General features: G+C 45.7%; 2 protein-coding genes across 6 annotated transcripts in view; both read left to right on the forward strand.

The window, feature by feature from the left end:
* Positions 1 to 12,441, forward strand: part of sycp2l (synaptonemal complex protein 2-like) — a 35,351-nt gene that overhangs the window by 18,236 nt on the left and 4,674 nt on the right. Inside the window, exons 9-22 of one of the 5 annotated variants that reach the window (XM_015016941.1) lie at positions 305 to 444; positions 520 to 572; positions 691 to 736; positions 810 to 902; positions 5,343 to 5,415; positions 5,779 to 5,912; positions 6,016 to 6,124; positions 6,323 to 6,372; positions 6,473 to 6,539; positions 6,628 to 6,794; positions 6,870 to 6,903; positions 7,036 to 7,128; positions 7,187 to 7,326; positions 7,415 to 7,509. In XM_015016941.1, coding sequence (XP_014872427.1) covers positions 305 to 444; positions 520 to 572; positions 691 to 736; positions 810 to 902; positions 5,343 to 5,415; positions 5,779 to 5,912; positions 6,016 to 6,124; positions 6,323 to 6,372; positions 6,473 to 6,539; positions 6,628 to 6,794; positions 6,870 to 6,903; positions 7,036 to 7,128; positions 7,187 to 7,326; positions 7,415 to 7,509 — 1,294 coding nt within the window. Of the gene's footprint in view, positions 1 to 304; positions 448 to 519; positions 573 to 690; positions 737 to 809; positions 903 to 5,342; positions 5,416 to 5,778; positions 5,913 to 6,015; positions 6,125 to 6,322; positions 6,373 to 6,472; positions 6,540 to 6,627; positions 6,795 to 6,869; positions 6,904 to 7,035; positions 7,129 to 7,186; positions 7,327 to 7,414; positions 7,510 to 12,441 lie in introns of all 5 variants that reach the window. The other 4 variants (XM_015016939.1, XM_015016943.1, XM_015016940.1 and 1 more) reach the window with 4 other exon arrangements.
* Positions 8,067 to 10,764, forward strand: LOC106936121 (uncharacterized). Its single transcript, XM_015016948.1, has 8 exons — positions 8,067 to 8,860; positions 9,224 to 9,357; positions 9,461 to 9,569; positions 9,768 to 9,817; positions 9,918 to 9,984; positions 10,073 to 10,239; positions 10,315 to 10,348; positions 10,481 to 10,764. The coding sequence occupies exons 1-8, from the start codon at positions 8,818 to 8,820 to the stop codon at positions 10,672 to 10,674; spliced, it is 798 nt and encodes a 265-aa protein (XP_014872434.1). The 5' UTR covers positions 8,067 to 8,817; the 3' UTR covers positions 10,675 to 10,764.

Raw genomic sequence — 12,441 nt, forward strand, 5'->3', positions numbered from 1 at the left:
GGATCCCTGGGGACCCCTGGATCCCAGAGGAATTCTGGATCCCAGAAGAACCCTGGATCCCTGGGGAACCCTGGATCCCAGAGGAATTCTGGATCCCAGAAGAACCCTGGATCCCTGGGGATCCCTGGATCCCAGAGGAATTCTGGATCCCTGGATCCCAGAGGAATTCTGGATCACAGAGGAACTCTGGATCCCAGAAGAACCCTGGATACCAGAGGAATTCTGGATCCCTGGGGAACTTTGGATCAGGATTTGGAAATGTGCAGAAACAGCTTTCAAGTTTATAGTTTCCTTATTGTTTCAGACTATGAGTTTCAGGTCAGCCTTTTGGAGGCGCTCTGTCGCCTTACGCCACGCAGAGAGCGTGAGCAGAGAGCCAATCAGTGGTTCGACAGCAGTGACATCAGATCCACCTTCTGTGACATCAGAGACGCTGACTTTGAGGTGGTGAGTTACTCACCTGCTCGGTGTGGACACCTGCTCTACCTGGTTCTGATCTACACCTGTCTGCACCTGCAGGACTGCAGACGCTTCCTGAACTTCGTTAACCGTTACCATGGAGACCAGAGGAGGTGACATCCCATAATTCAGTTCTTCTGGGTGTTTTCATGATTCCTGGTCAGTTTTGGATCTGAGTGAGTTCTAGATGGTTCAGACTAATTCCTGGTGATATTTGGTTCTGTCCGTCAGAGTGTACACCTTGCCCTGCCTGAAGGCCTTCCTCAGCTCCACACAGGTACCAGCGTAAATGGACGCAGAACCAGAACTTTGGGCCCGGCACACAGCACTGCATCATGGTTTCTCTGCAGTTGTTCCGACCCAAAGATGAAAAACTGGACAAGTTCTGGATCGATTTCAACGTGGGTTCGGGATGTGTGAGCTTTTTCATCGATGATCCTCAGGTTGGTTCCTGTTTACCTGCAGGTAGGGATCTACTGCAGCAGAACCTGTGAAGGGATCTACTGCAGCAGAACCCTTCACATGTTCTGCTGTGGCACCATAGGTGTAACTTCCTGAAGGACATGTCCCCACCAATGGACTAGAGTGGACATGTCCCCACCAATGGACTAGAGTGGACATGTCCCCACCAGTGTCTCTTGCTCCCTTGTCCTTCATGTGCCTGCCTCTATGTGTGGACAGTAGCTGGCAGCAGCTGCACTCTGTATTCAAAGCAATTACCAGTTTAAAATTCCTTTGTGAAACGTAACGGGGAAGTCCATTCAGTGGTCCAGTGGACTGGACGTCACCTGACTGCGTGGCAGAGCGCCACATGTGCTGTTGCTTTGCATTGAGTCAGGAATATCGATGGTAACTCTACTCACCAACTGCCCCAACCAGACTCAGAAAAGGTTTTGTCTTTAATATTTGCTACATTAAAGATGCATCATATCTCATCTGCTGCGTAAGTCAGCAGGACAAAGGTTTAGCCGACCAGCTGAGGGACAGCTGTGAAGTCAGAATCAATACAAAGTTTGATCCATTTGGTTTAGACAGAAGTTATTTATTCTGTTTTTAAATGTTTAGTAACATTTTGATTGTTACAGAAGCTCATGTTTATGTTTTTAGCACCTGATAAAATCAGACAATAAAAGACAACTATGTGATAATTCTTCACAGAAAATATTATTGAACTATGAAACTGTTTTCATCTGTAGGCAAACATTCAGCAAATACAGGCTGATTCCATTAATTATGACTGAAACGTTCATTTGACAGCAGTTCCATCACCAAGTGAAAGACTTTATTTTGACTAATTAGATTCAGGCATGATTCAGGGGCACGGTATCCACCTTATGCCTATGCCCCATGATGCTTTGCGTGAATTATGGGCGCGACTTCCGCCGCTAACCGGAAACGCCATTTGTTTACATGTTAGCAACTCGCTAACCGCCTTTCGTCAGAGCTTTTAGGCTATAAAATATGTGGGAACTCCAGCTGTCAAAGCTTAAATGTGACAATATCGGTTTAGCGCAAACTACAGCTGTTGCGGGGAGGGATGACAACTTGAAGAAATGGCCGCCCTGACTCAGTTGCTTCGGATGCAGATGCGGGTTTTTTTCCGGTGTTTTTTTTTTTTTTTTTGTCCACACAATGAAATGGACACCCATAAAGCATTTTGGGTTCTCTCTTCAAGTTTAGAATTTTTAGCCAAATTATTTTTGTTTGCTTATCTGTCGGTAGGCAATGAAAACAAGCGCCTTTGTTTTGGGAGCATGTTGCGTTTTCTTGTTCAGTACTCGTGTTCACAATGAACCACACTTCTTCTCGTTAGATAGCTGTGTTCGTTTTTTATTGCTTAACGTTCAGGTGGTTCAGGTTATTAACTTCTTCTCTAGGTTAGAACAGGGCTGCCTACACACAAGAACTCGCTCTCATTGCCCCCAGTGGATAACAGCAGTCCAACATGCACATAAGGAGAAAGTGACAGGATACAGAACTCGCAGCTGTGCCTTTCAAAGTAAATTAGAAACATGAACACATGACACAAAATAACTCAGACAAGTTAAGATGAGAACATATTCTAACAGAGCACGTTCAGAACACATTGCTGCGGCCACAAACTAAACTTAGTCTGGTTATTAGAGAACAGCCACGAACAGTGCAACAGTTCCCGAGCTCCACCAGGGCATCTTACGGCTCTTTCCAGTGGTAAGTTGCTCTCAATAACAGGTTAATGTGTGATTCGGTTCGGTTCTGGTCCAGTGGGGAGATTCTCCGTATTACGGTCTGGAGCGCAGCAGCTGCGGTTATTTCTCCGCTGATTTGCAGCGACACTCAGCAACGAAGAACCTCAAGGTTCTGGTTGTGATGGACTAAATAATCCCAGATATTTGATTTTGTCTTATAAATAAATGTTCCAGTCTCGCTCATAATGAATTCAATGAATTAAATTCAAACGAAAAATAAAATTCACCTCACACCAAGCTAATATTATGTAGTTCTGGTGTTTTACACCGTCAGCGCTAACAGCAGCTCAGACTCTGACCTGCTTCTCTGCTTTTCTCTTTATTCCTTTCAGCTCTTCAGAGAAACGAGCTGCTAGCAGCGATGCTAATTCACTCCGTTACAAAACTTAACGATCTTTCACTCCCCTAATTAAACTCATAATTATGATCCTCTGCACTGAGCGGCTCTCTGACAGCAGACGGTGTGTCCATGAACAAGTTTTACTAAATATTGTATTATAACCGAAAAGAGAGATGTAACTTCTATCATGAATAAAGACTAGCAAAATAAACTAGAAATTACAATGAAATACTGCTACTTCCGGTGGGCGCCGGAAGTAAGACCCATAATCGTTTCCCCAGTAAGCCATAGTAAGCAGGAATAAAGTGAATGGGGGGGAGGAGTTATGACAATTCTAAGGGCCCTTGACGACATGGGGCCCTCCACAAAAACATTAAAAAAAAAAATTGGGGACCTGTCAATTACTGTTATTGTGTTTTTTAAAATTGTTTTTAGCAGTAAAAATTAAATGTTATCCCTCCCAGACCAAAACGCACACATCTATATTTACATTGAACTCCCCCCTGGATCTGCGTTAAATGGTTCGTTCCTGCTTGGCCGTGATGATTTCAGCAGCAGTCAGTACAAGACAAGAACGACTGTGGCGGTTACTATGCTTCCTAGAAAAACAATAAAGTCAAGTTTTCAAGACGGAGATAAGAGAGAGAAAAAGACAAGAGTGTGAATTTGTAACAGTTTTTCTCCAAGAGATGAGTAGACTGTGAGATTATCAACCATTTAGCATAGTTAGCTTAGCTATAGACTACTGTTCGCCTCCATAGCATTTAATTAATTAAGAAAAAGAAATGCCAAGATATTCATATATTTAACTCTTCCCTGTACCTTTTACCACACTCGACAACAGATGAGTCAGTCAGCAGCAGCTCTAACCACCATACAGCATAAACCCTCTTCCTCCCCGTCCCAGTGAAAAAACTGAGCAACACTGTGTTCAGTAACAAGCTAGTTAGCATCATTCCTGAGAATCCATAGGGATTTCTCTGTGTCTTGCTTTTTTTTTACAATTACACAACAGAAACAATGTATTTGTTGCTGACAGAAAGTCAAACAATCTTTATAAAATAATAATAATAATTTAAAAAAAAACAGCCTCCTGTCTGGACAGCAGCCAGTCCACACAGTTTTACCTTAGCTTACATTTAAATTACAGATATCTGTTGCCACGTCCCTCCTGACCTGTCCTCTCCTAAGTGAGATTAAAGCTGCAGTGGGTAACTTTTATAAAAAAAATATTCAAATATTTGTTGAAGCTGTCATTGTGTTGTGACATTGTGGCATGAGAGATGATTTGTGAAAATTTTTTCCTCTGCCTTCTCCCAGTGCTAGAAACAACCAATCAGAGGGAGGAGGCAGGTTTTAGTGCTGTCAATCACCATCTCATGTGGTGCTGCTCATCCTTCCTCCCCTTCGATTTGTGCTGTGCTGCAGCTAGCATAGCGCAGAGCTGTGCCGATTCAAACTGTGAATGCTGTTTAGTTAGCATAGCTACCAGTGACGGCAGATAAACGGTTTCCTGTAATAAGTTGTTTCTCCGCCATTAGAACATTTAGCAGTGAGTGAATGAGGATGATTAACAGCACTAAAACCCTCCTCCTGGTTCTGATTGGTTGTTTTTGGTCAGAACGGCACATTACGTTAGTTAACAATAGTAGTTCAGGGAGGAGGTGGAGGAGATTGTTTCTACAGATTATCTGTCTCATAGCAAACCGTCTTAACATGGTGACAACTTTAACAAATTATGGAGATAGACTCAAGAAACTGTAACAGTAGTTGCACAGGAGGGACCCAATTAAATTTTTCATCATGGGGCCCAAGATTCCTGGCAGCGGCCCTGATTAGATTACTTCTGTTTTAACATATTTATATTTTATAGTGTGTTTAATAGCTGCTAAAATATTATTTTCAAAAGGTAATATTAATCTGACAAGCCTGATCAGGATATCCTGATTTTTATTGAGTTAGACTGTCTGGTGTTCACATAGAAGTTTTGGATTTATTCTTAGCACTAGAAAAGGAAAGAAAAGAAAAGGCCTTCCACTCAGACTGGGTGCATCAGCCCCCCGCTTCTCCTCATCCCACCATCTTGCAACACAAAGTTACACCCTTCTGTGGCACTAAAGAAAACCATGCACAAGTCTTATTGCAGCTCAAACTATCCAGAGGGATTTCTTTGGTTCTGGTTCTGTGCTGGCCCTGCAGAATCCATTGGTTCCTCTGATGGGGAACACTAATGAAATGTGGAAGGTCTTTAGGGTTCTCCTTGGTGGTAGTTGAAACAATCTGATGTTCTGGTCTGGGTTCGGTTTGTTCTGCAGAGTTTCCTCTGGGGGTCCATCCACCTGCAGATGGAGGACGTGGATTATTACAGTCTGAAGTTCAAACAGAACGGTAAGAAGATGGAAGACCTCCAGAACATCTGGACAATGTGGCAGAAACTCAGGGTTCCTGAAGTTCTTTATAAAGCTTAATGTTGATTGGAGGAGTAGCGACAGTGTTGTTGTAGCACAGAACGGCCTGGTGGGGGCGGTATTGTGTCTGCAGTAACACCATGGTGGTGAAGTCAGCTTCCAGCTACTGGTTTCCATCAGTGACATCAGCTCAGATAATGATGATGATGATGATGTTTCTGTGGCTTTCCTCACTCATGAAGATCCCAGAACTAGAACCGGTAGATCAAAGCCACCAGATGTTTTACATCTTTGTTTTAATGAGACTCAGTTTGTGTTTTTTCCCCATCATGCTCCTGGGCAGAGATGGTCCTCTGTGTCAGGCTGACCAATCCCATCATGCACCTGAACACCAGAAGTCACGTGGTGGAGCTGACCTTTGACCCTGAACACCAGCAAGAGCTGGAGGAGGCCGCAGGGAGAGTCTTCAATGTACCTGTTGCTCCACCTGCATGTTGGAACAGCGCCTCCTGCTGGTCACTGCTGCCAGTGTCTGAGCCATGAGGCGAAGCTTCATCTGAGTAACTGTTGGTGTTTTCAGAAACAGGTGAGTCCATCCGGCGCCGGAGGAGCGGTCCGGACCTCGCCCTCCTCAGACATGGCTCGGTCCTACACCCGCAAGAAGCCGCCAAGCAAGAGTCAGCTGAAGAGTGAGTCAAGTTCTGCTCAGAACCTCCACCCAGATGACCGCCTGACCACCAGACATCCACAGCACCACCATGTTTACTGCCGGTCCTGGACCTGAACTGTCCACGGCTTTATGAACTCATTGTTTAGATCAGAACAAACCATCACATGACCTGGAATGAACCAATCAGAAAGATTCCAACAGCTCTGTCTCTCCCCAGTTCTACCGCTGTCGTCTCCGAGCAGCGAGGATGAGTCCACCTCACTGAAGGTAACCCCGACACCGAGCGACCGACCCAATCACCGACCAAGCTAACAACTAACCGACTTACTTGTTTATCTGGTTCTAACTCTGAGGTTTTGTTTTTCAGCCTACGGCTTCAAACCGAGCTGAAGTTCTGTTTGACCGGATCGTACACTCCACTCCTAAGTTCAGCGGTGAGTCAGTGGTCAGAGTAACCCGGCGGTGACCGGCCAGGGTGGTCTTTTGGTCCATCAGAGAGAATCTCTCAGGTTTCTGGTTCAGCTGCTTTCCAGCCACCGTTGGATCCGCCTGATGGAACCAAGGGTTCAGAAACTCACCTGTCTAACCTAGAGGAGCCCCCATCAGGTGATCTGCAGGGGGCGGAGCTTCAGACGACGCAGCACCTGACAGAGGGACTTGAAGAAGGAAGCAGCTCTCCCTCTAACAAGGTTAATTTCCTGTTTCTGACTGGAGTCAAATGTGAGAAGTTTTTCATGTTTACCTGTTTTTTTGTTCTTCTGCAGGAAAACCTGAGGAAAAGAGAAGCTTCAGATTCAGGTCTCACCTGTTCATTTACCTGGATGATGGCTGCACCAATAAAATATGTTAAAATGAATGATGGTCTCTGTTAGATGCTAGGCTCCAGTTTGACCTGGCTCTGTCCAGAATAACCAACACTCTGAACCACAGGCTACCTGTCAGACCAGGCCGAGGGCGTCGCCCCCTCCAAGAGAAAGGCGGAGCCTCTGCAGGACTGGGCGGAGTCTGAGTTGCCAATGAAAGGTAGTTTAATGTTTAGTTCAGTTTGTTTAATGTTTCTGATGCTCACCTGGCTGCCCAGCAGAGGGGGTGGAGCTAGCTGCAGAGGAGGCTCTTCAGAGTGAGGGGCCGAAGCAGAAGGTGGAGCCAGAGTCACACCTGACATCCGACATCACTGCTGCGTTCAAGTCCTTCAAAGCCCAGCTGGAGCAGCGCTTCACTGTCTGTAGCCACACTTGCTCTCCATCAGTGGCTCTGCTGCTCATCAATAATCAATAATTAACATGGCTGATTGACTCCATGATCTCAGGGCTGCTGGCAGGAGGTCCAAGCTGAGGTTCTCAGGTCCCTGAGGGACTGTCAGCAGCATGCGTCCTCACTGCTCACAGCTGTCCACCAGCACAGGTAAGTCTGACGCCACACCTGCCTCCACAAACACCACAAGCTCCGCCCACCTCCACAAACCTGCCCATCATCATAGACATGTTGTTGATGTTAGTGTTAGTGATGTTAGTCGTTCAGAACACCGGAGAGCAAAGCAGCAGATTTCTCTGCNCCGTTCTCTCCTAAGTGAAATTAAAGCTGCTGTATGTAGCTTTTATAAAAATATATTTTTTCCACATATTTGTTAAAACTGTCATTATGTTGTGACAGTATGGTATGAGAGGTAATCTGTGAAAAATCTATTTCCTCTGCTTTCTCCCAGTGCTAGAAACAACCAGTCAGTGGCAGGAGAGTTTTAGTGCTGTCAATCACAATCTCATGTGGTGCTGCTCATCCTTCCTCCCCCTCGATTTGTGCCGTGCTGCTGCTAGCATAGCACAAAACTGTGAATGCTGTTTAGTTAGCATAGCTACCAGTGACGGCAGATAAACGGTTTCCTGTAATAAGTTGTTTCTCCGCCATTAGAACATTTAGCAGTGAGTGAATGAGGATGATTAACAGCACTAAAACCCTCCTCCTGGTTCTGATTGGTTGTTTTTGGTCAGAACGGCACATTACGTTAGTTAACAATAGTAGTTCAGGGAGGAGGTGGAGGAGATTGTTTCTACAGATTATCTGTCTCATAGCAAACCGTCTTAACATGGTGACAACTTTAACAAATTATGGAGATAGACTCAAGAAACTGTAACAGTAGTTGCACAGGAGGGACCCAATTAAATTTTTCATCATGGGGCCCAAGATTCCTGGCAGCGGCCCTGATTAGATTACTTCTGTTTTAACATATTTATATTTTATAGTGTGTTTAATAGCTGCTAAAATATTATTTTCAAAAGGTAATATTAATCTGACAAGCCTGATCAGGATATCCTGATTTTTATTGAGTTAGACTGTCTGGTGTTCACATAGAAGTTTTGGATTTATTCTTAGCACTAGAAAAGGAAAGAAAAGAAAAGGCCTTCCACTCAGACTGGGTGCATCAGCCCCCCGCTTCTCCTCATCCCACCATCTTGCAACACAAAGTTACACCCTTCTGTGGCACTAAAGAAAACCATGCACAAGTCTTATTGCAGCTCAAACTATCCAGAGGGATTTCTTTGGTTCTGGTTCTGTGCTGGCCCTGCAGAATCCATTGGTTCCTCTGATGGGGAACACTAATGAAATGTGGAAGGTCTTTAGGGTTCTCCTTGGTGGTAGTTGAAACAATCTGATGTTCTGGTCTGGGTTCGGTTTGTTCTGCAGAGTTTCCTCTGGGGGTCCATCCACCTGCAGATGGAGGACGTGGATTATTACAGTCTGAAGTTCAAACAGAACGGTAAGAAGATGGAAGACCTCCAGAACATCTGGACAATGTGGCAGAAACTCAGGGTTCCTGAAGTTCTTTATAAAGCTTAATGTTGATTGGAGGAGTAGCGACAGTGTTGTTGTAGCACAGAACGGCCTGGTGGGGGCGGTATTGTGTCTGCAGTAACACCATGGTGGTGAAGTCAGCTTCCAGCTACTGGTTTCCATCAGTGACATCAGCTCAGATAATGATGATGATGATGATGTTTCTGTGGCTTTCCTCACTCATGAAGATCCCAGAACTAGAACCGGTAGATCAAAGCCACCAGATGTTTTACATCTTTGTTTTAATGAGACTCAGTTTGTGTTTTTTCCCCATCATGCTCCTGGGCAGAGATGGTCCTCTGTGTCAGGCTGACCAATCCCATCATGCACCTGAACACCAGAAGTCACGTGGTGGAGCTGACCTTTGACCCTGAACACCAGCAAGAGCTGGAGGAGGCCGCAGGGAGAGTCTTCAATGTACCTGTTGCTCCACCTGCATGTTGGAACAGCGCCTCCTGCTGGTCACTGCTGCCAGTGTCTGAGCCATGAGGCGAAGCTTCATCTGAGTAACTGTTGGTGTTTTCAGAAACAGGTGAGTCCATCCGGCGCCGGAGGAGCGGTCCGGACCTCGCCCTCCTCAGACATGGCTCGGTCCTACACCCGCAAGAAGCCGCCAAGCAAGAGTCAGCTGAAGAGTGAGTCAAGTTCTGCTCAGAACCTCCACCCAGATGACCGCCTGACCACCAGACATCCACAGCACCACCATGTTTACTGCCGGTCCTGGACCTGAACTGTCCACGGCTTTATGAACTCATTGTTTAGATCAGAACAAACCATCACATGACCTGGAATGAACCAATCAGAAAGATTCCAACAGCTCTGTCTCTCCCCAGTTCTACCGCTGTCGTCTCCGAGCAGCGAGGATGAGTCCACCTCACTGAAGGTAACCCCGACACCGAGCGACCGACCCAATCACCGACCAAGCTAACAACTAACCGACTTACTTGTTTATCTGGTTCTAACTCTGAGGTTTTGTTTTTCAGCCTACGGCTTCAAACCGAGCTGAAGTTCTGTTTGACCGGATCGTACACTCCACTCCTAAGTTCAGCGGTGAGTCAGTGGTCAGAGTAACCCGGCGGTGACCGGCCAGGGTGGTCTTTTGGTCCATCAGAGAGAATCTCTCAGGTTTCTGGTTCAGCTGCTTTCCAGCCACCGTTGGATCCGCCTGATGGAACCAAGGGTTCAGAAACTCACCTGTCTAACCTAGAGGAGCCCCCATCAGGTGATCTGCAGGGGGCGGAGCTTCAGACGACGCAGCACCTGACAGAGGGACTTGAAGAAGGAAGCAGCTCTCCCTCTAACAAGGTTAATTTCCTGTTTCTGACTGGAGTCAAATGTGAGAAGTTTTTCATGTTTACCTGTTTTTTTGTTCTTCTGCAGGAAAACCTGAGGAAAAGAGAAGCTTCAGATTCAGGTCTCACCTGTTCATTTACCTGGATGATGGCTGCACCAATAAAATATGTTAAAATGAATGATGGTCTCTGTTAGATGCTAGGCTCCAGTTTGACCTGGCTCTGTCCAGAATAACCAACACTCTGAACCACAGGCTACCTGTCAGACCAGGCCGAGGGCGTCGCCCCCTCCAAGAGAAAGGCGGAGCCTCTGCAGGACTGGGCGGAGTCTGAGTTGCCAATGAAAGGTAGTTTAATGTTTAGTTCAGTTTGTTTAATGTTTCTGATGCTCACCTGGCTGCCCAGCAGAGGGGGTGGAGCTAGCTGCAGAGGAGGCTCTTCAGAGTGAGGGGCCGAAGCAGAAGGTGGAGCCAGAGTCACACCTGACATCCGACATCACTGCTGCGTTCAAGTCCTTCAAAGCCCAGCTGGAGCAGCGCTTCACTGTCTGTAGCCACACTTGCTCTCCATCAGTGGCTCTGCTGCTCATCAATAATCAATAATTAACATGGCTGATTGACTCCATGATCTCAGGGCTGCTGGCAGGAGGTCCAAGCTGAGGTTCTCAGGTCCCTGAGGGACTGTCAGCAGCATGCGTCCTCACTGCTCACAGCTGTCCACCAGCACAGGTAAGTCTGACGCCACACCTGCCTCCACAAACACCACAAGCTCCGCCCACCTCCACAAACCTGCCCATCATCATAGACATGTTGTTGATGTTAGTGTTAGTGATGTTAGTCGTTCAGAACACCGGAGAGCAAAGCAGCAGATTTCTCTGCAAGGACTTTCACGGACTGGAGCGGGTCTACTCAGCAGGTCATGAACTCCTCTCGCCGCTCAGTAGCATCAAGGTGGAAGGACCTTGGATAACACAGGCTCCGTCCCCCGAAAGAACCTTAAACTTGTGTTTCTTTTAAGTTGCTGTAGCACTGTGGTGTAAGGTACTTTTTTAGGACTACTAATATAAAAGTAGCTGTTTTTAATCAATTCACTGACTTCTTTTTCTCTCTTGTTCTCGATGAAGGCGGATGCTTTTTCCCTCTGCTCCCTTCCTGCCCATTCCTGCCCTGCTTGCTCTGTTTTGTGCTGCCTTTTTCTCTTTTTCTATATTTTTGGAGCCTTTCTTTGCACATCCTCCAAATCTACAAATTATGGATCTGGTCAACCGATCTCTCAATGCAATTGATCACATTTCAGACGAGAAGTCTGGGCACAGAGAGCCTCTTGTCCTGCGGAGACGCACCCGGCGGGATTCACCCTGGATTTATTCATGATAACAGGATTTCTGCTGTTTGGAGCTTGTGGATTCCTGGATTATTGATAAATTTGTGACGGACTTGGCTGAACTAGCAAACACTCAGACTGTTGGTGTGAGTTTTAGTTAGTGGATGGAGTCGATCTTGGAGAAGTTTGGTTCAGTGGAACGACCAAAATAGTTTGGATAATTGGGAACTGAGATGTATCGGAGAGACTTTAGGGAAGATTGAAATTTATAATCTTCCCGACCTAAGACGTTCTGTTTCTGAATTGGCTTTCCCCATGTTGCCTTGGAAGGGCTGCATATTCAATCTCCTTGAAGATATGTAAACGTAACGCTCCTTCCCACCTCACCCGCTCCTGTATCCATGCAGCTGTGGAGCTGAGCGCTCCCAAGGACAATCCTTGATAACAACATCCTATTGGACTTCTGAGGCTGAGCAACGTGGTTTCATGGCCCTGTGATGTCACCACCTTCACTCATGTCTTTGTTATATCCGAATGTTGCCATTTGCCCTAATGTGTCCTTTCCTCTTTTCTGTTTTAGTTTGTTAGAAACGGTGGAGTACTCCCTATTTAACCCAGAAAAGGATTATTTTAGTTTATTAGTAATATCAGAAATTGTGGAGTACGCACTATTTAGATCAATATTATACAGCCCAGAAATTGAATCAGAATTAGAATTAGAATAACTATGAACTTGGAATCCAGAAATACTTAACAGGAACAGTCACTGTTTAGTTTATACTTTACTTTAAACACAGAAAAGGATTTAGAACAAACTTAGAATTGTGGAGTTTAACTCAGAAAAGGAATTAGGTCAGTCACTCTTTAGATTATTTTATCAGAAACTGTAGAA

The sequence above is a fragment of the Poecilia latipinna genome, unplaced genomic scaffold (genome assembly GCF_001443285.1).
Source record: "Poecilia latipinna isolate Pla-1442-1.1 unplaced genomic scaffold, P_latipinna-1.0 Scaffold2080, whole genome shotgun sequence".
Taxonomy (NCBI): domain Eukaryota; kingdom Metazoa; phylum Chordata; class Actinopteri; order Cyprinodontiformes; family Poeciliidae; genus Poecilia; species Poecilia latipinna.

Coding starts and splice junctions, on each gene's coding strand:
- LOC106936121 (XM_015016948.1), top strand. CDS start 8,818: ATGGAGGACGTGGATTATTACAGTCTGAAGTTCAAACAGAACG. Junction 9,358..9,460: donor GGAGAGTCTTCAATGTACCT/GTTGCTCCACCT, acceptor TGGTGTTTTCAG/AAACAGGTGAGTCCATCCGG. Junction 9,985..10,072: donor CTCCACTCCTAAGTTCAGCG/GTGAGTCAGTGG, acceptor TTTCTGGTTCAG/CTGCTTTCCAGCCACCGTTG.